Below are 23,166 nucleotides of genomic sequence, written 5' to 3'. Positions count from 1 at the left end.
TTCAGCATAGGTGAGTTGGACCGAAGGGTGTTGTACATCTCTGACTTTATATTTCAACTGTTTCTCACCAGTCTTTGGCTACTATGGGTTTGTTCCCCCCTCACTCTGTTCTTTACTAAGTTTAACCTTCATCTCCATCCTTTTAAAGCTGACTTTCCTGTCTAAACCAATTTCTGAAGTTCAAGCTCCCTCTCTTTCTTTCTTCCTTTCCCCTCTCTCCTTTTCTGTCACTTCTCTTTTTCATTTGCTAAAGTAATTTGTTCTTTATCTTTTTCCTGTACATTTAATTGTTATTCAAACTATTTCATTTCTGTTGCACTTTCCTTGTATTTTGCCTCTAACTCAATCTGCTTCATGTTCAATTAAATTTTAGCCATCTCTAATGAATCTGATTGTGTTTCCAGCAAATTTAAATAATGAGTTATTGCTGTAATTATCTCTTCTTTCCTCACAGAAGGAGGAAGCTCCAACTCCAGCAGCTTGACCTTAATCACCTTTTGCAAGACCCCCACAGTCACTTAGTTCTTCCACTATTAGAAAACTGTTGGTGACTGAAAGAGCCATTGCTATCCCAATTGCTGTTTAAACCAACCAAAATCAACAACTGGAACAAAAGACACTAACGCCTACCAGTTGCAGTCTTTGAATCCAACAATCCGAATCCCAAATCAGAACTATAGAACAAATCCTACAATGAATCTGTTATGGACCAGACCAGAACCCCTCAAAACATTTCAAGAAAGTAGCCCAGACCCTAACTTTGCCAGTTGTTTTAAGTAGGTGTGCATTGGATTATCCAGGAGAGATGCACCTGGCCCAAACACTTGTTTTTAAACAAAACATTTTATTTGCAATATTATCGAATGAATCTCAAACAAAAGGGAACAGAATAAAGAATAGCTTAACCTATCAGACTATCCCAAATGAATGATGGTGTTCCAAATATTTGTAACAATCCTCATGAACACCCCTGGCACAAAACATAAAATCAAACACTGTCTTACGAGAGAGTGTGACACGGCAGCATGGAACCCTGTCTTCAATGTAGCTGTTTCTTGGAACAGGAGCCTCAAAACCTGCATGACTGCTTTTAAGTCAACAGCTGGACTGCCAAAAATCAAACCAAACCAGAGAAAAACTGAGCTGGGAGAACTGGCCATTTCACTTTCTTTGTATAAGTGTTTTTAAACTTAAAAGCCTTTTGTTTTGAGGCAGTGTCTGTTAGCTATAATCAAATTGGCCCTAAAAGCCATTCAAGCCAAACTTTTTGGAATTACTGATTTTACGACATCTGTGGAAAAATAGCCAAGGACAGCATAGCCTTGTTAAAGGACCGGCATTGTCACAATGTGTCGAGGTTGGTGAGGGCCCTTATGGACATGCCATAAGGGCCCTCTTGATCATTGAATCCACGTGGGAAGTCTAGGACAGATTATCAGATATCGTCACTCTGTGGAACTTGATTTCTCTACCCCGTCAATCCTTTGAAGTAGATGGGGGTCTTTTCTCCACCTTTCTTCTTGAAGTCAATGATCAGTTTTTTAGTTTTGCTAATTTTGAGAGAGAAATTGTTCTCATTTCACCAAGCCCTCCATCTCCCTTCTGTATTTTGACTCGTTGTCAGATATCCATCCAACTATGGTAGTGTCGTCAGTGAACCTGTCGATGGCGTTCATTTGGAATTTGGCAACACAGTCATGGGTGTATAGGGAATATATTAGGAAGCTGAAGACACATTTTTGGAGGTGGGGGGGCGCTGAGTGTTATTGTGGAAGATTTGCAGTTATCTACCTTCACAGATTGCGGTCTGTGGATCAGAAAGCTGAACATCCAGTTGCAGATGGCAGAGCTGAGACCAAGGTCCCAGAGTTTTGAGATCAGTCTGGAGGGGGTAATAGTGTTGAAGGTGGAGCTGTAGTCAATGTGCAGGAGTCTGATTAGGTGACCTTGTTGTCCAAATGTTCCAGGGAAGAATGCAGGACTAGGGATACAGCATCTGCTATGGACCTGTTATGTCGGTAGGCAAATTGTAGGGGATCAAGGCAAGCTGGGAAGCTGGAGTTGATGTAGACCATGACCAGCCTCCTGAAGCAGTTCGCAATTATTGGGTTAAAAATCACACAACACCAGGTTATAGTCCAAAAGGTTTACTTGGAAGCACTAGCTTTGGGAGTGCTACTCTGTCATCAGGTGGTCCAAAAGCTAGTACTTCCAAATAAACCTACTGAACTATAACCTGGTGTTGTGTAATTTTTAACTTTGTCTACCCCAGTCCAACACCTCTAAGTCATGATTATTGACGTCAGAGCCACTGTGTGGTAGTCATTAAGGCGCTTTGCATGTGAATGAATTTTTAAGTGTTTCCTCTTTATTTCAGATCTCCAGCAGCTGCAGTATTTTGCTTTTACTTATAACAATTAATTGCAATGATGTTAATGAGCCCTCTTTCAGTGGTGAGAACTTTACTAAATTTTGACAACATCAGACATGGATGATAGTTAGATTTGCACATCTAATTTAGTTATTAGATAAGAATGCAAGGAAATTGAGAACAAATTTGAAAACATGACTGGTCAGTTTTCTCATGTATGAGATTTTAGAAAATCTATTCCACTTAAGCACAAAGCAAATTTGGCAACAAGTTACAGAATTGTTTCTAATAATGAATTCTATCGTAAATTATCATTGAGTAACTTTGTTAGATATTCAGTATCAGCAGGTCTTTCTATACACTGTCCAAGTACAATGGTACTGAAGGAAATGATGAACACAGGTCTATGGCCAGCTAAGGAAATAGTCACATGGAGTTGAAATACAAGTTCTAGGATTTGGCTAAATCTTTCAATTAAGTTTGTATTGATCAATATTGTTTGAAGTAATGGAAAGACTTGATAAAATATTTTCTATCAGTATGAGAACACTTTCATTTTGGCAGTTTACTCCCTTGTCCTAATGATGCTAGTATGTTAGAGTATGGTTCCCTAGGCATGGCTAGCTTCTGTTCTTTGTATTACTTACTGTTTTTGCACTTGATGCTTTTTATTTGTTCTCTCGCCGTGACTTGATTTTTAAATCGGTAATAATCACAAAACTCTAGATGTGGTGCAGCCATCACATTCTCGTACCTAAATCTGAAGCATGGCTGTCAAAAATTCTGGACTTAGCAAATCTTTTAAACCTTGATACATTTTCTACAAATCTCTATCAATTCTGAGAAATATTCAAAAAGATTCAGTCATTGTATACTTAAAATTCATGATGATAACTTGCACTACATGTAGCCACGATAAATTTAAGTGCAGTCTTTCAGGATTCTTCATATGCCATGTTGATGTCAGAATTAGTCATAGTAAGTATTTGTGATTTCCATGTTAACAATGGTCCTATAGCATTGGTTTAAGCAGTGCAAAACAAGATATAGCCATAAGATTTAAAGTAAAAGATCTCGGTTGGTGTATTAAAAAAGCTTCTCTATACAGACAGCTTCAAGTCTGTAGAATGCCTGGCACTGCAACCTTTGGCTGAATTGTGTGGAAGTGCTTGGATGTGTTTGGAGATTGGAGAGAGGGAGATGGAGGGAATGCTAAGGTTTAATATCCGTTAGAGCATTTTGAACTGAAGGTCTGACGTTATTTCATCATTTCTGGAATTTTACTGATGGTAACTAGCATAGAGGGCTGACTTTGCATGTTTAAAAAATTAAGGAATTTAAAGCAGTTAAAGAATTTAAAAGGCTAGTTAACTAGAATTTTACCATGCATATTGATTTTACTGAAGACATATGGAAACCAGAGGTTCAGAGCCTTGTCTAATTAAGGGAGACAACAAGGAAATGGAAGCTCAGTACAGAACTCAGCAGTCATCGAGAGAGTGAGTGTGCCTTGCCAGGTTGGGTGATGGTAAAAACAATGACTGCAGATGCTGGAAACCAGATTCTGGATTAGTGGTGCTGGAAGAGCACAGCAGTTCAGGCAGCATCCAAGTAGCTTCGAAATCGACGTTTTGGGCAAAAGCCCTTCATCAGGAATAAAGGCAGTGAGCCTGAAGCGTGGAGAGATAAGCTAGAGGAGGGTGGGGGTGGGGAGAAAGTAGCATAGAGTACAATGGGTGTGTGGGGGAGGGGATGAAGGTGATAGGTCAAGGTGGAGAGGGTGGAGTGGATAGGTGGAAAAGAAGATAGGCAGGTAAGACAAGTACGGACAAGTCACGGGGACAGTTACTGAGCTGGAAGTTTAGAACTAGGGTGAGGTGGGGGAAGGGGAAATGAGGAAACTGTTGAAGTCCACATTGATGCCCTAGGGTTGAAGTGTTCTAAGGCGGAAGATGAGGCGTTCTTCCTCCAGGCGTCTGGTGGTGAGGGAGCGGCGGTGAAGGAGGCCCAGGACCTCCATGTCCTCAGCAGAGTGGGAGGGGGAGTTGAAATGTTGGGCCACGGGGCGGTGTGGTTGATTGGTGCGGGTGTCCCGGAGATGTTCCCTAAAGTGCTCTGCTAGGAGGCGCCCAGTCTCCCCAATGTAGAGGAGACCGCATCGGGAGCAACGGATACAATAAATGATATTAGTGGATGTGCAAGTAAAACTTTGGATGTGGAAGACGCCTTTAGGGCCTTGGATAGAGGTGAAGGAGGAGGTGTGGGTGCAGGTTTTACAGTTCCTGCGGTGGCAGGGGAAAGTGCCAGGATTGGAGGGTGGGTTGTTTGGGGGCTTGGACCTGACCAGGTCGTCGCGGAGGGAACGGTCTTTGCAGAAGGCGGAAAGGGGTGGGGTCTGTTTGGAGGTGGCGGAAATGTCGGCGGAGGATTTGGTTTATGCGAAGGTTGGTAGGGTGGAAGGTGAGCACCAGGGACGTTCTGTCCTTGTTACGGTTGGAGGGGTGGGGTCTGAGGGCGGAGGTGCGCGATGTAGACGAGATGCGTTGGAGGGCATCTATAACCACGTGGGAAGGGAAATTGCGGTCGATGCAGAGCGGACATTGCCAGACAGTGGCAAAAGGGAGCCAGTATTGATGGGGTCTGCTGCCAGAATGGCACCAGACAGTAGAACTTGATCCAAAAGGACCAAAGTGAAGTATTTCTGTCTGGTTGAAAGATGTTAGATCTTCAAGGCCACCCAAACATTGGACTCTCCTTGAGGAGGAAAAGCAGCTGAGTGTGAAAGAGATTTAGCCGTTCATGTGGCTTATTACCAACCTTAGGACCATCAATATGGCCAATCTTGGAGTAGGCATTTCAGAGAAGGACTTGGCAGGTATACCAACAATTTTTAACACACAGAAAAGGCTATTCCCTTGAGAGAATATTTTAATTCAGGTTGAACTGTCTAGATGTCTGAGTAATAGCATCTGCACTTTCCAAGGAGGTAGTCATTGATCATTGTGCCATATTGCAGGATGAGCTGAAACCCATTGGGTTGATGACTGCCTAATGACAGTATCATTGAAGATTGTAATTGCTCTCAACTTCCACACTTTTTGGTTTTTGTAGGAATCTGCTGAAGATGCATGGTGTCTCCCAGTTTGTGGTACATAGGATACATCAAGGAGGTGACCAGTATCCTGTTCAGGAGGACCATCACTGTGTTTGATAGTATATCAACAGGTCCGGTGGAGACATCCACCAATTTCGCGCCATCTTTCAATTTCTGAGGTGTGAGGTGTCGTTGATTGCGAGTGTGCAAACATCAAGCCTCCCACAAATTAATCAGAGCTGTTCTACAAAGAAAGATGTTTTTCTTGCTCGATTTTAATTGATCCATGGCCAGTAAAAGGTGATTCTTCTGGTGCGTGCACAGTTCTCAGTAAGCAGCCACAATGCCTGTATACCTTCCACATGCCATAGCTCCTTTGATTCTGCTTTACACCTTCAGAGATGGCAACTGGGAAACAGAACCTAGCCATTAAAGACATAGCTGTTTAAACCTGTAAGGAATCCACTTATAGATGCAGAGCCGAGTTGCAAGCTCCGTCATAAGTCATCCCGAGTGATCATCAAGTGGGTCATATGTCAGTTGGAGATGCGATTCAGGTGCCTGGATCTTTCTGTTGGGGTTCTTCAGTCTTCTCAAACAAGCAGGTATCTTACTTCATCGTGGTTAGGTATTGGACGTTAGGACATTAGGTATTGAACAATGAAGCCATTGAGTACTGCGGAAAAAAGATGCATTTTGTCAAATGTTTTTATCTTGCACTCATCAGGACAATTCATAAGAATGTAAAGAGAAGCAATGTTTTTCTATGTACGAGAAAAGCATGTATTAGTTGGCATGTGGACTCTGGCAGAAGCATCGCTATGAAGAATGAACCATCAAATGACCGTTAACTGCCAAAGTTTCATTCTTTGCAGGCAGAAAGAACACTGCAACTGTTTCAACTGAACAAAATGGATGACATGATGTGGAGGAGCTGATATTGAACTGGGGTGAACAAAGTTAAAAATCGCACAACACCAGGTTATAGTCCAACCGGTTTATTTGGAAGCACTAGCTTTTGGAGTGCCACTCCTTCACTAAGTGGTTGTGGTATATAAGACACAGAATTTAGAGCAAAAGATTACAATGACATGCAACCAAAATGATATATTGAAAAAAACATGTATTGTTAAGTGTTTAATCTTTTTGAATGGTTGCAGGTTTCAGTTCATTAATATTACATATTACAGTAAACCTTCAGTCGTAATCTAACTGGTAGACGTATTAGCATGGAGAATTCATGAGTCATAGTCTGCTTGCCAACCAATCAACATATACTCTGCTTTTTATCCTTTGCACTAATTCTTCTGAAATGTCCTGATGAATGTAAGACAAAAAACTTTGACAAATGTGTTTTTTTAAAATTCAGAAATACATAAGTTCTGTACTACAGATAGACAATGGATACCTTATGGATCCCAAGTCTTACAGCACTGGTGATCTGGAGAAGTTAGCTGACCAGGCAATACTTGATAAAGAACTCCATGAACCACAGACAAGGGGTGCGGAGAATGTGCTAAAATATAGATATTTTCTTGTTACTCTTATGACCATTGTGAAATGGTAAAACATTCCCTTTATGCAGCATTTTTGTCACCCCCTTCAGTTTGCTGTTTTTCACCTAGTGTCTGGGTGCACACTGCACGTTTGGAAGGTTAAAGACTGTATCACTTTCAGCCAGTTGAAGAAGCCAGACTGGAGTTGAGGTTTCATCGGGTCATGAGAATTGAAAGAAAAAGAAACAATGATGTGGAACACTTCTATTGAATAGCATAACAAACATGGAAGACAATATTTATATACTGAATTCATGTATGAAATCCCAACTGCACAAATGTGTGCTTAAATCTTTTACATATACTCCTACATGGTGTTCCTGCTCAAGTTATTGTCACAGCTGCTGACAGCCTGCTCATCTTGTCCCTTAACCTTGGGATGATTTTGGTGGCAGTCCTTTGATTGAAGGTCTAGAGGGCCCCATCATACAAAGAGGTACACTAAGCAATGTCGGTATTAACAAAGGACCTGAGGAGCAGCCAAGTTGAGCTTGGAGCACTCTGCCAGGAGGCCTTAGAAATGAAAGGCAATTGCTTATCGCAGAGATATGAGGACCTATTCTCCAAGCATGTTGTCTCCTTAACACATTGCTACCTCTGCTTTCAGTTCATGGGCAAGGCAATGACATGCAGGTTTGCTCGTACTTCTGGCATCCATTGACTGGTGCTGGATCTGACTCCCCAAGAATGTTGATGATTTTTCAATTGAAGAAGCCAAAGAAATATCAGCATTTGGTTGGATGGAGTCCTTTGTCATTGTACAATATCTTTTGGCAGCTCCACCAGATGGTCCCTTACCCCTCTCTGCAACTGGACACTTGCTATGTTGCCAGGTATAGCAGTCCTGTGCTGGCCTTCTGAAAATTGAAGAAGGAGCAATTTTGTTTCTCCATGGAGATAATCACAAGCTTATGCTGGTGGCTGATAATTATACATGATAGAGAATGCAAATTTTCCTGTATGCTGGTATTCTTGAAGGACTTACATTCATAGAGTTTTATAACACAGAAACAGACCCTTCAGTCCAACTTGTCCATGCAGATCAAATATCCTAAATAAATCTAGTCCCATTTGCCAATATTTAGCCCTGATCCCTGTTAAACCCTTCCTATTCATGTAGCTATCTAGATTCCTTTTAAATAACAATTGTATCCACTTGCTCCCCTTCCTCTGGCAGTTTGTTCCACACACGCACCACTGTCTGCATGAAAAAGTTGCCCCTCAGATCTCTTTTAAATCTTTCCCCTCGCACCTTAAACATATGCCCTCTAGTTTTGGACTCTCCTATTCTGAGGGTAAAGATACTTTGGCTATTCACTGTACCCATGCCCCTTATGATTTTATAAAGTCCTCAGCCTCCAATGTTCCAGGGAAAATGCCCCAACCTATTCAGTCATTCCATATAGCTCAAACCCTCCAATCCCGGCAACATTGTTATAAATCTTTTCTGAATCCTTTCAAGTTTAACAACAACTTTCTTACAGCAGGGAGACCAGAACTGAATATAATATTCTAAAGGTCGCCTAACCAATGTTCTGTTCAGCTGCATCATGACATCCTTGTGGTGGACAGCAGTGAGAGGTGCTTTTTGCTGAAATGTAATCTTGCCTCTGGCAGCATATGCTGCCTGATCTTGTGTGTCATCAATCGGCTGGTCACTTTTTTCCATCAAACATGGCCACTTATGTTGGCCTATGCAAGTTCCAAATGCAAAGTGAACTCCCCTTGGAGGGCCAAAGCAGATCTTTCATGCACTTTCAGCACTAGATTCACAATCTTTAGTTGTCCTGCAGCTATTGGCTCCTCTACAGTCTCAGTCCAGGCTTGTTTGATTGCTCTCCTCCTTCCCCTAAGGAAGACGAGCTGTCACCTTGTCCTTGCAGCCTGAAGGAGAATCTGCTTTTGCTGAATCATCATGCTGTCTGGGTGCTTCCATCTTGTCAACATGACACTATCTATAGTTAAAAGCAAGACCTGGATGCTTTGACCATTTCTGTGAAATAGATTGCCATTAGATCATCCAACCATACCTCCTTTTCAAAAGCCTTTTCATCTGGGCAATTGACTAGTATGAGAATTAGCCCAGACCTCTTGGTCCAAAAGTAGGGACACGACTGCTGTGCCACATGAGCCTTAGGCTAGCTTTAAGTGGTGCTAACCCCTCTCAAACATGGTAAATTTATTCTAATACTATTTGCAGAACCTCCCCCTCAGTAATCCATTTTAATTAGTAGTTTCAAGTCAGATCAATTTAATCTGGTGTGCTTTCCATAGTTTCGTCTTTGGCAATGCCATTAAACAATTGTAGATCTATATAATTTTGCTAGATTTACTTGTCAGCTACATTTTGACATTTAAAGTAAAATCCAAGTTTTGTTTCATGATAATCAAAACTTAATTTCTGTTGCAGCTTCTATTGTGATTCCTGCTGGTAGAAGTGTTCAGAATTTTACCTCTGCAGATTTGGTAGGTTTTATATTACTAATCAATCCTACTTTGTCGTTTTTATCTCCACATCAATGCCTACATGTTCCAGGTATGTCCAGTGCTTGTGAAAAACACTGGACAAGTCACTTATTTTTAAAGATTGGTTGTGTACCATAGGCTATTAATAATGCTTAATTGCTCACCCGAGTTCCTGAGATAAAATTCCACAAGTTGTGACATTGATTCAATGGTTCAAAGTTTGGGAGAAGATTTGTAGCTCGGGTGCTCGTTGTTGTGGTTCTGTTCACCGAGCTGGGAATTTGTCTTGCAAAAGTTTCATCCCCTGTCTAGGTGACATCCTCAGTGCTTGGGAGCCTCCTGTGAAGCTTCACAGGAGGCTCCCAAGCATTGAGAATGTCACCTAGACAGGGGACGAAACGTTTGCAAGACAAATTCCCAGCTCGGCGAACAGAACCACAACATTGATTCAATGGCCTTGATATTTATGGGTGTGCTTTTTCAGATCAGGGTTATTGGGGTGTGGGTGCAAGGAAGCATACTGTGAGGAATGCATGAAGTAATCCCTGAAAGCTCTGTGACTTTATTCCAGCGGTGGCCAAATCAACGTCCTGTACAACTCCAACATAACCTCCCCGGTCTTACAATCTATGCCACAACTGACACAGGCAAGTGTCTATTAACTGTCCTATTAAACTAGTACCTTCAGGCATTTTGGGCAAGCATCCCATGATCCCTTTGTTCCTCTGAAGTTCCTAATGTCCTGCTATTCATTGTTACGTTTTCCAAAGTGCATCACCTCACACTTATCAGGCTTATATTCCATCTGCCACTAATCTGCCCATCTGACCAATCTCTTTATACCTTCCTGTAACCTAAGACCTTTTTCCTCACTATCAACTATTTGGTCAATCTTCACTTATTTGGTTAAACACCAGACGATACACTCACTGATCATTATCAAGTGAACATTTTGCAGTCCCTGTGGAATTTATTTTTGTTCATTCATGCGATATTAATGTCATAAGTAAGGCCAGCATTTATTGTTCATCCTTAATTGTTCATTAAAAAAGTATCAGGGAGCTACCTTCTTGAACCATTGTAGTCCGTGTGCTGTTTGTATATCCCAGGTTGGAAGTGATAGACAAAGGAGTTGAGAGTTCTTGGGGAATTGAGAGGAAAGTAGAGGAAAGTAGCAGACTTGCTAATTTGAATTCCTGCTCATATTTTTTATGTTCCCCATTGATGTCTAGGCTGGCTTTAAATTTTGTAGATATTCTTAATAACATGTTTGGAGATCATGACACATCTGTGAAGCATGTAAATTAACTCGTTGAGCTGGAAGGTTTGTTTTCAGACATCTCGTCACCATACTAGATAACATCATCAGTGAGAGTCTCCGCTGGTGGCATGTCCCGCCTCACGATTTATAGATCTTGGTTTCTGAAGGTGAGTGATATCATTTCTGGTTCTTTTTTTCAAGGGAAGGTAGATGGGATCTAAATCGATGTGCTTATTGATGGAGTTCTGGTTAGAATGCCATGCCTCTAAGAATTCTCGTGTGTGTCTTTGTTCCACCTGTCCTAGGATGTGTGTGTTGTCCCAGTCAAAGTGGTGTCCTTCTTTGTATGTATAGAAACTAGTGATAGTGGGTCGTATCTTTCGGTGGTGTTTATGTATCCTGGTGGCAAGTTTCCTGCTAGTTTATCCGATGTAGTGTTTTTTCAGTTTTTGCATAGTATTTTGTATACTATGTTAGTTTTGCTGGTAGTATCTAATGGATCCTTTAGGTTCATTAGTCGCTGTTTTAGTGTGTTGGTAGGTTTGTGGGCGACCATGACGTCAAGGGGTCTGAGTAGTCTGGAAGTAATTTCTGATATGTCTTTGATGTAAGGTAATGTGGCTATAGCTTTTGGTTGTGTTGTGTCTGCTTCCAGACTACTCAGACCCCTTGGCATCATAGTAATCCACAGACCTACCAACACACTTAAACAGTGACTAATGAACATAAAGGATCCATTAGATACTACCAGCAAAACAAACGTCATTTACAAGATACAATGCAAGAAGTGTAAAAACCACTGCATTGGACAAACTAGCAGGAAAGTTGCCACCAGGATATATGAATATCAGCTGACCACCAAAAGACACGACCCACTATCACTAGTTTCTTTACATACAGACAAAGAAGGTCACCACTTTGACTGGGACAGCACGCACATGCTTGGGCAGGTGAAACAAAGACATGCACAAGAATTCTTAGAGGCATGGCATTCTAACAAGACCTCCATCAATAAACACATTGATTTAGATCCTATCTACCTTCCCTTGGAAAAAAAGAACTGGAAATGACATCACCCACCTTAAGAAATCAAAATCTATAAATAGAGAGGCGGGACATACCAGCAGCACTCCACTGGAGGCTCTCAGTGATGGTGTTATGTAGTATAGTGACGAAATGTCTGAAAACAAACCTTCCAGCTCCGCAAGCTAACTTATATTCATATAATCAACTTGAGCTATAAATCTTCTCAAACATCACTAACACCTGTGAAGCATTGGGGCCTGAACCCAGACCTCCTGGCCCAGAAGTACTGATGCTCCACAGGAGCTCTAGGCTAGCTTTAAGTGATGCTGACTTTTCTCAAGCATAATGAGATGTGCAGCCATTTAATTCACACAATCTGTTTAGCTATTTGTGCCAGTTATGCAAATTAGTCAGCTCAAATTTGATGTGCTACTTCTGAGAAAAAGTGTGGGTTTATTATGCATAGCACCACTCTATGCTCATTTTTAGAGGCTATTGAATTTTAGATTGTTTCCCCCACCAGTTATCTACTGTACCTAATGTAGTTCTGCAGTCAATTACCATTAATGTGCGCTGGCATAGTCTAATAATTTGTCCTTTGTTAACTTTGTGGGAAAAGTGTGACCACCTTGTACTGCATAAGAAGTGTTAAGTAGCCAATTTGGGGTAAATCCCATTCTTTCATCCCTTTTGCATGTACTGTTGAGAAGTCTGTGTTGAACAGAAAAGGGATAACCCTGCACAAAGTAATCTCCATTTGTTTGGGAACATTGCAGCATGAAATTTCAGTCTCCAATTAATTATTTGTTTCAAGAATTATGTCTAATGTTAAGCACTCTTCTACCTACAAATAATTTCAGTTTAAAAATTTCATTTTCTGGTATACTTCCTTACGATGGCACCTAACCTCTCTATCCTGGAGACCCTGCACCTGAACTCCACTCAGTTCTGGTACTGCTATACTGATTTTCTTTGTGTATGGACTTTGTTCCAAGAACCTACATTAAAGGACAACCTCTGTTGCTATGATAGGTAAAAAGCAGAATACTCCAGATGGTGGAAATCTGAAATAAAATCAGAAAATGCTGGAGAAAGTCAGCAAGTCTAACATCATCTGAGGAGAGAGAAAAACAGAGTTAATGTTTCAAGTTCGAAGGCTCATCTTCAGAAGTTGGTGCTTTGGGCTACCTGAAGCTAATCATAGAGCTGTGAGCTAACAAATTTTTAACTGTTAGGTTTTTCATATCCTTAACATTGTATTGTTCTTTTAGAATGCTTCAGGTGCTACAACTACTCTTGCATTGCCTTCTGGCATTGGTCTTCCAATTCAGGTTCCCGCTGGAGTTACCTTGCAGACTGCTTCAGGCCAGTATTTTGTTTTCCTTACTGTTCCAATAAATCACTTTATGTAAGTTGGTTTTTCCAATATTAAATGTTGGATTATTTTTCTTGTTTTTGTCAATCCAAATTGCTTTCTTTTGTCTCTCCAGAGTGCACATCATTTGCAGAGAAGTTTTATAGAGGCTGTTAATCCATTTATACAAATTTGTGAGGGCCCTTGTGGCACAGTGATAGTGTCCCAAACCTCTAAGCCAGAAGATCTAGGTTCAGGTGCCCAGAGGTGTGTCATAATGTGTCTGAACAAGTCAGTTTAAAAACATCTCCAAGCTTGTGAACCAAACACACTTAATGCATAGATAATTATTGCTGGCATAGATTGTAGATTCAGGACAATATAAGCATTCGAGCAAATTTTAAAATGCACATTTTTAAAGTAAGGAAATGTAATTGGATTTCTAGGTTTGCAAACTTTTAGGTCTTGTGAGGCTAGGAAAAATAATATTGGCAACTTAACAATTTAACTGCAGCACTGCAGAAAGCAAACTATGACACCTTTATCTCGAAGGTATAAAATTTTACCAAGTTATAAAACTTAAGGAGAAGAAATCCTGGATTCAGGGAAAGCATTTTTTTTGTAGGTTCATGGATATGGGTGTTGCTAGATAGGTCAGCATTTATTGCTCATTCCAGAGGCCAGTTAAGAGTCATTGCTGTGGATTTGGAGTAATGTGTAGGACAACCAGATAAGGATGGCAGATTTTCTTTTCTTACAGGATGTTAGTCAGCAAATGAGTTGTTAAATAGCATTTGACAGTTGTTAGATGGTCACTTTTAGGTTAGCTGCTTTTCTTTATTCTAGATCTTCTTAATTACATTTAAATTTCACATCTGCCTTGGTGGAATTCCCCAGAACATTACCCTGGGGTTCTGAATTATTAGCCCAGCGACATTATTAATATGCCCCATTACTATGCTATTTGCTTCTGGCTCTCTGCTGACTGTTTAGAATTATTGAGAGTACATTTAGGAATAAGTTATATTTAAATTTTAAATGGTGTAATTTGAAAGTTTGACATTCTTTATAACAGTACTCAGATTTAAAATCATGTTGAAAGGAAATCCTTTTCCCAGTTTTCAGTTAAAGAGCAATTTACATTTTATCTACATGTAAGCAAAGTACTAACGTGTCAGCTGTTTACATTTTGTTGTAGCAGAAGTTCCTGAAACTGGTGAATATGAAAAGGATATCCAGAGAAAAGTGTGAGGCAAAGAGTTTGACTGAGGAAGTGAATTATCAGTGCCCAAACTTTACTCAAAATCTGATATCTAAAGTACAATTAACTTTAAATTCAAGGGAAGCACATACAAAGATGAACTTATAATTAGTTTAGCATTGCATGCAATGTTTGAATTCCTACTGATTTTTAGAAGTGAATGTTGAGCCCAGTGAGAGCTGCTTCTGATGCACGGTTATCATTACTATTCAGCCGAATTGCTATCGTGCTATTATGCTATTGGCTAGGACTAATTTGGCCCTGCTGCTCCTTAAAAAGAAATGGGTCTTTGAAACAGTGACTTGAAAAATCATTTGGAAATCTCTAGACTGTAACTTTTCATATTTGGCCCTCATTTTTATAATGTATTCAGATTACAGTTCTCATCTTTTTGAGTAATAACTTTGAATAATAATTAGTACTTGTTTATTTGAACATTTTAACATCTGTTTTACCTTTATTAATTTAGTTATGAACAGTATTTTTATTTCATTGCTGTGATTGAAAGCTTTTATAGTAAACTATCCTCGGGCTCTGAGAAGGCAATGATCAGTGGGTTAATTTACACTGAATAAGATTCCTAAAAATCCTTCTGTTTTACATCCTTTTGGGAGAACAGTATTGCTTTTGGAATACAGGTTCTCTAATTGATTGATTGTCTTTTGTCGATACTGACTATTCTAATTCACATGTTGTTGATTCCATTCAATCTTTATCTTTTCTAGGTCATATGTATAAGGTCAATGTTCCAGTGATGGTAACACAAAGTGCTGCAGGCCAGAAATATTTCCAGCAGCCTGTTCGTCATTTCATTCAGCAAGTAAATCCAGTTACAGGGCAGACAGCTCTCTTCCAACAAAACTCTGTTTCTAGTCAAACACACGTCATTCAGCAGACTTCACAAGACCAAGCACCAACACTCCAACAATCCAATTCAGGTCAAGTTTCCACACATCAGCAATTGCTGACCAACCAATCTTTTGATGTAGCTAATCAGTCTGTTCTGCAACAACCTAGCATATCAAGACACTTATATATTCAACAACAGGGTACAATGAAACAGGTTGTTTTACAACACACTGGGATGGGGGTACAGACAGGGCCGCCTATTGTTATTCAGAGACAGTCCATAGCAAACACAGGAACGCTAGCACAACATGTAATATCCACACAGCCAACTCAACTGGAACAGTCTGTGGAAGAACAAGTGACCACTGGCCAGACTCAACATCTGTTAATTCAAAATTCAGATAATGCTCCTCCAGCTCATACACTTATTGTACAAAACCAAGCATCTGAACCAAATGAAGGAACAAACATACCACAATGTGTTTCTGAGCAGTGTGTGGTCCAACAGTTTACACCCCAGGTAAGAGATTAGAAAAATTAGCACTGAAAGACATTAATGTACACATTTGAAAATTTTATGTCCATAACATGCAGCCTCTGACAACATGAAGTTGAGAAGCTGAGACATAAAGCATTGTTCTAATATTAAAACTATATTGTTTTATCTGCTTAAAAATACAAACTGAGTGGAGAATTGAAAATGGCTAAAAAGTAGCTAATTATTTCACACCATGTGGCATGCTGGTTTACTATGTTTCTTATGAGTGTAGCACCTGGAAACATTATTAATCTATTGCTTTTGAACCAGTCTTAAGTAAATCAGAAATGCCAAGAAAAGGTTGGTAGAGGCAGGAACCACTTCAACATTTAAGAAGTATTTGCATGAACACTTGAAATGCCATAGATACAAGGCTGTGAGCTAAATGTTGAGAAATGGGAAGAGTATATAGGTGCTTGGGAACACTCTGCTAGCTGGAGTCATACCTGGCACTTAAGATGAATGTAATTGTTGGAGGTCAGTCATCTCAGATGCAGGACACCTGTGGACATTCCTCGGGGTAGTGTCCTAGGCCCAACCATTTTTAGCTGCTTCAATGACCATACTTCCATCATAAGGTCAGAAGTGGGGATATTCACTGATGATTATGTAATGTTCAGCATCATTTGCCTCGCCTTAAATACTGAAACAGTTCATTTCCAAATGCAGCAAGACCAGGACAATATCCAGGCTTAGGTTGACAATGGCGAGTAGGATTTGTACCATACACATGCCAGGCAGTATTCAACTCCACCAAGGTAGAATCCAACCAACACCCCTTGACATTACCATCACTCAATCCATTATCAACCTCCAAGAGATCAGTATTGACCAAAAACTGAATTTGACCACCTACATAATGTGGCTACAAGAATAGGTCAGAGGCTAGGAATATTGCAGTGAGTACCCCACTACCTGACTCCCCAAAATGTCCACCATGTACAAGGTGCAAGTCAGGAATGTGATGGAATACTTCCCACTTGCCTGTATGAGTGCAGCTGTTCCAACTTTCAAGACATTTGACCCAACCAGGACAAAGCAGCTCACTTGACTGGCATCAGATCTACTCCCTCCACTCAGATGCAACAATGTGTACCATCTACACGATACATAGCAGGAATTCATCAAAGATCTTTAGACAACACCTTCCTAACCCATGGCCACTACATCGAGAAAGATGGGGACACCAGATATATGGCAGCACTACCATCTGCAAGCTCCTGACCAAACCACTCATATCCAGAATTGGAAATATATTGTTGTTCCTTCAGTGTAGCTGGCTCAAAATCCTAAAATGCCCTCCCTAATGAAAATGTGGGTCTACTTACAGCATATGGACTGCAGTGATTCAAGGAGGCAGCTCGCTATTGCCTTCTTGAGGGCAATTAGGGATGGGCAAAATATGCTGGCCCAGACAGGTACATCCATAATCCAGTAAATGAATTGTTATGAAAAATGTTAGAACCTATTATTAAAAATGTGACACCAGGACACTCGAAAATAATGTTAGCATTGGGCAAAGTCAACATGGATTTATGAAAGAGAAATCGTGTTTGACAAACTGTTTGAAGTTTATTGAGGATGTGGCTCTCAGATTAGATAAGTGGGGAACCAGAGGAAAAAATGTATTTTGGTCATTGGAAACATTTGCTAAGGTTCAACAGCAGGTTAGTAACCAAACTTAGAACACTTGGGATGGATTGAGGATTGGTTAATGGTTAGAAGACAAAGAATGGATTTGTTATTCTAATGTTAGGGGGGACCTGCAAGGATCACTACTTCGGCTTCAACTATTCATAGTCCGTGTCAATGATTTGGATGTAGGGACCAAATGTCATATTTCCATACTTTCTGATGAGACAAGCTAGCTGGCAGTGTCAGTTGCTAAGAGGTTGCAAAAGGCCTTCAAGTAAAGAACATGGCGCATGGAAATGTGAAGTTACTCACTTCGTTAGGAAAAGTAGAAAGGCAAAATGTTTTTGAATGGCAAGTGATTTTGAAGTGTTGATGTTCAAAGGTACTTGGGTGCCCTTTTCATAAGTCACTTGAAAGCTAACAAGCCAATAGGAATGTAAGTTGTATATTGCCTTAACAATATTTGCTGCAATTCTTTAGATCCTTAGTAGGACCACACCTGGAGTTTCATGTTCTCAGTCTATAAAGAATGATATACTTATCATAGAGAGAGTTAAACAAAAAGTCACCAGAAGACTGATCCATGGAATGGGATTTTCCTTTGAGGAGACTGGGTCTCTATTCTCTAGAGTTTTGAAAAATCTCATTGAAGCATGTAATATTCTTAGAGGCTTTGATAAGAGAAATAAGGGAAAGAGGTTTCTTCAGACTCTGGTCTAGAACCAGGGGAAACAGTTTTAGTAGAATGGCAGGCCACTTAGGATTGAGATAAGGAGAAATTTATTCACTTTAGAGAGTGATGAATCTTAGGCATTCTTTACCCCAAAGGAGTAGAGGTTCCGGCATTTAGTATATTTAAGCCTGCAACTATTTGATTTCCAGACATTAAAGCTATCAAGGGTGTTTTGGATAGTGTGGGGGAAAATGGCATTGCAGTAGAAGATCAATGATCTAGTTAAATGGCAGAGGAGATCATTGGGCTGAGTGGCTTGGTTAATTTTTCTGTGAGTCAAAAGAGAACGTGTTCAGTATAAGAACAGGTTCATTCAGCTAAAGTAGGTTTGAGATGGTCAGGGGCTATTTATATGTTTGTTTAAGGAAGAAATTGCTGTCCTCCTGAAGGATAGGTTTCTAATGTAATTGGTGTCCACTGCAAAAAGAGCAAGTTAAGAGCCAGAAACCTTTTAAAGTGGAAGACAGTGTCAGAAAAGTTCCAGAAGAAACTGGTCATGAGAGAAAACTTAGTTGAGATCGGCAGAAACTAGTTATCTGAGACAAAACATTGAGGTTACCAGGGACATCTTGTATGTGGACCTTGGGAAAGAGGTAGACACAGACTCTGAAGTTTTAGGCTTGGAGTCCATTGGTACATGTTGTGGGAAAGAGAGTGGGAAATTATAGCTTGATGATTGGTGATGGAGTCATGGTTGAAGAAGAGTTGTTAGAATTGGCATTTAGCATCTGACAAAAAGCAACAGCAGGTTCAATGAGCAGAACTGCAGTAATTACAGGATTTTATAAATTCTTTGGTTACTATTTTGCTAATTTTCTTCGAAGTTTATGACCGCGGTTTTATGTTCACCCTCTCAAATTTCCACACATAGGTTTAGAAAGATCCAAATCTGTGGAAATAGTTCCTCCTGTTTTTTCCCAAATAAAATATGTATTTACTTAAATCATCTTAATGGAATCACTTGTACAAATCAAGAACTCGTGTTCAAATTTGCACAAGATTACATTCAAGCAACCTTAAATCAGACTGGACATCTTGAGGCTACTGTACCATTTTTTTTTGCTTTACAATTTGGCTATTATTTGTTTTGGGGAATTAAATTTTGATTTTACCATTTAGGTGAATGAAACCTTGTTAATGGTTGCCACCACATCTGAGGAACAACCAATCAAAGTTGAAACGTCGTCCATCCCACAGTTAGATGGAACTAATGATACATCTTCAGATGAAGAAATTGGTAACCTGCGGGAAGTGGAAGAAAATGATATACTTGGAATTATTGATGCTGAAGACCTTAAAGCTCTTGAAGGTTATGATGAAGATGATAGTTCTAGCCCTGACACCTCCAGTGATGGCTCTGATGAAGAACCTAAAGAAGAAATTATAGAAGAAGTAATTATATAAAATATTTTGATCATGGATCTTAGTTCCTATAAAGATGACTAATCACATATAATTGTAATAAGTATAAGACATGGGAGCAGAAGTAGGTCTTTCAGCCCATCAGGTCTCCCTCACTATTCAGTTAAGTTATAGCTGATCTGATAATCCTTGATTCCCCTTCCCTGCCTTATCCACACAGCCCTTGATTCCCTTACTGGTTAAAAATCTGTCCATCTCAGCCTTGAATATACTTAACAACATAATCTCTACAGCTCTCAACTGTTTTTAAAAAAAAATTCCACAGATTCATGACCCTTTGAGAGGAAATTCCTCCTCACCTGTCTTAAGTGGGTGACCCTTACTCTGAGATTATGCTCTCCCAGAAAAGGAAGCAATTTCTCAACAGTCCCCTAATAATTGTATAGATTTTAATAAGGTCATATCTTATTCTTCTGTACACCAGTGAGTACAGACCCAACTTCTCATAAACATTCCTGTATGCCCAGGAGCAATCTAGTGAAACCCTTTTCTGAACTGTCTCCAATGCAAGTTTGCATTTCCTTAGATAAGAGGAGCAAAATTGTTCACAGTATTCCAACTGTGGTCTAACGTGTGCCTTGTACAGTTTTAGCAAGGCCTCCGTATTTTTATCTTCTATTCCTTCTGAAACGAAGGCCAAAATTCCATTTGCCTCTCCTAATAACAACTGAATTTTTATGCTAGCTTCTTGTAATTTGTGCATGAGGTCCTCAAAGGCTGGAATTCCCTCCCAAATGGCAAGTGGGTCTGCCAACACTACATGGACTGCCACAGTTAAACATGATAGCTACCTCCCACCTTATCAAGGGCAATGAGGTATAAACAATAAATGCTGGCTCAGCCAGTGAAATCCCCATCCCACAAATGAGCATTATTAAGATATACATAAGTTTTTGGTGGTAAGGGAGAAGGCAGGAGAATAGGGTTGAGAAATGTATCAGCCATGATTGAAGGGTGATGTAGACTTGATGGGCTGCATGGTCTTGTGGTCTTTTGCTGAATATAATAGTTCTTGGAAGAGTACAAATGCACCCATTATCTCTGAAGGTACTTCCTTTAACAATGTGGGATGTATCTCATCAGGCTTAGGGGATTTTTTGCCTTTAGCTCTATTAGTTTATCTAGTACGTTTTCTCCAGTGATTATTTTTGTGCTTATTTCTTCTTCCTCCTCCCCCGCCTACCCATCCCACTTGATTATTTAGCATTCTTGGAATGCTATTCATGTATTTACCTAAAAGACTGATTTGAAGTATTTATTCAACTCCTCTGCCATTTTCTGCTTTCCCATTATTGTTATCCCAGCCTCATTCTCAAAGGGGGCTATGTTCATTCTGGCCTTTCTTTTCACATATTTAAAGAAGCTCTTGCTATTAATTTTTACGTTACTTGATAGTTTATCTTTGTTCATTTTCTCCCAGTTTATTATGTTTTTGGTTATCTTTTGGTTTTTCTAACTTTTACAATCTTAAAAATTCTTTCCCACATTATATGTTTTTTTTCTTTCAATTTGATACTGTCCTTATTTATCTTGGTTAACCATTACTGGGGACAAAATGGCCTTGTAGTGTTATCACTGGACTATTAATCCAGAAACTCAGCTAATGTTCTGGGGACCTGGATTCAAATCCTGCCATGGCAGATGGTGGAATATGAATTCAATAAAATATCTGGAATTAACGATGTAATGATGACGATGAAACCATTGTCGATTGTCGGGAAAAACCCATCTGGTTCATTAATATCCTTCAGGGAAGGAAACTTCCATCCTTACCTGGTCTGGCCTACATGTGACTCCAGACCCACAGCAATGTGGTTGGTTCTTAACTGCCCTCTGGGCAATTAGAGATGGGCAATAAATGCTGGTCTAGCCAGTGACGCCCTCATCCCATGAATGAATAAAAAACATAGATTGATTCATCCACTTCCCAAGAATCCTCCTTACTGAGATGTATTTTTGTTGTAAGTCGCGAACTATTTTTAAAATATCTGCCAGTTTTCATCAAATGTATTTTCTATTAAACTGCTTTTCCAGTCTATTCCAGCCAACACTCATTCCTTTGCAATGGCCCTTATTTAAGTTTAGCACTGTTGTTTCTGACCCATGTTTTTCACTTTGAAACTTAGTACTATGTTATGGTCACTGTTTCTGAGGGGATCTTTTATTCTGAGATCATTTGCACATTATCAGATCCAAAATAGCCTGATGTCTGATCCCTGGGCCATTCAATCATAAGACAAGTAAATATTTGACTCTATCCAGATTTCAGTACTTCTGTTGGTACTAAAAGAATTTCCATTTTGTTTAGCCCAATGTTTGGAAATCTTAAATTGAAGTATGGTAAAAATGTTTATTTTGTCGTTTGTTCTGGTACAGGTTCTGATCATATTTTTAGCAAGTTAAGAGGTTAAATTTAGAGTTACTGCTGGCACAGAAGCTTTAATATACTGCTTACTTCGGAAGTATATTTTGTGAGACTTGGCAGATCTTGGAGGTCTGGTGGATTTTAACTCAGTGTTTCTAATAGCAGTAGAGGTCAATTCAAATTAAGAATGCTAGATAATATTTTAAATTGGTTAGGTATTCCTGTCTGAGGTACACCATTGAAGCATAATGTGTGAATTTACAAATCCAGTCCTTTGATATATGGTAATAACTGGGTTAGCAGTTACGTAGTGATTAATACTTCATATATCTTGTAATGCTGAACTATTAATTCAAAAAAATGAATTTGTTCATGCAGGCAGGAAATTAAGAAGTGTTCTTGGTCCAAAATATCAGTTTTCCCTTTATAGGTATTGTATTGACTTTTGGCAATTAGCCAGACCAAATCTGGTCTTTATTTGAGACTTTTGGCTGCTGAGAAGTTTTGATTCCCCAATGAGATTTTACTGCATGAGCCATATAAACTTAATACTCTTCCAGTTATTTTATAAATAAATGCTCTGTACTCGATGTGTTTCCTCTGTCCAAATCCCTCAACTTAACATTATGAATCTATCTGCTAATCTTTCTTTCAGAATAATTAATAATATGAAGCAAACGTGCAAGTCTCACAGATGTTATTTTTGAAGAATTAAACATTAACTGGATCTTTGGAAAAATGAATTGGGAAAATTCTGCAACTGTTGGTCTCTAACAAAATGCCAAAATTCGAGTTTATTGATTTACAAAATGATGGCTGTTTATAAAATGATTCAGAATATGTGCAATGAGTCCTTGAATGGTTCTGACTGCAATACATTAACAACATCTTGTTACATAATTCATTTTTAACCTTACTTGTCTGTTTCAATAACCTAATTAACCAAAGTAAAAATTATCGCTGTAAGTGACAGTCAACTGCTTATTTAAAATAAAGGTCCATAAGTTATGAATCCACTTAGGTAAATCAATTTTCTAAACTATACAAAGGCCCAATGCTTTGTTACATTACAAAAAAAAATGACACTGGACACTTGGTTTTATATGTGGTGTGCAGCCTTTTTGTTGGGAAATTCATGTGTGCTGCCAAAACATTTGGTGTAGATTATCAGATAGATTAAGAAGAATACAAAAAGAAAAGGCAAATAGGAAGTACTGATGTCAGGGTCTTGTTTA

General features: G+C 39.4%; 1 protein-coding gene across 1 annotated transcript in view; it reads left to right on the top strand.

The window, feature by feature from the left end:
• LOC140482658 (stonin-1-like) overlaps window positions 1-23,166 on the top strand; it is a 106,821-nt gene that overhangs the window by 69,703 nt on the left and 13,952 nt on the right. Inside the window, exons 6-9 of the mRNA XM_072580161.1 lie at window positions 9,432-9,487; window positions 13,046-13,139; window positions 15,115-15,758; window positions 19,264-19,536. Coding sequence (XP_072436262.1) covers window positions 9,432-9,487; window positions 13,046-13,139; window positions 15,115-15,758; window positions 19,264-19,536 — 1,067 coding nt within the window. The remainder of the gene's footprint in view (window positions 1-9,431; window positions 9,488-13,045; window positions 13,140-15,114; window positions 15,759-19,263; window positions 19,537-23,166) is intronic.

Source organism: Chiloscyllium punctatum, chromosome 11 (assembly GCF_047496795.1).
Source record: "Chiloscyllium punctatum isolate Juve2018m chromosome 11, sChiPun1.3, whole genome shotgun sequence".
NCBI classification, from domain to species: Eukaryota; Metazoa; Chordata; class Chondrichthyes; order Orectolobiformes; family Hemiscylliidae; genus Chiloscyllium; species Chiloscyllium punctatum.
This window is presented reverse-complemented; position numbering and strand designations above follow the sequence as displayed.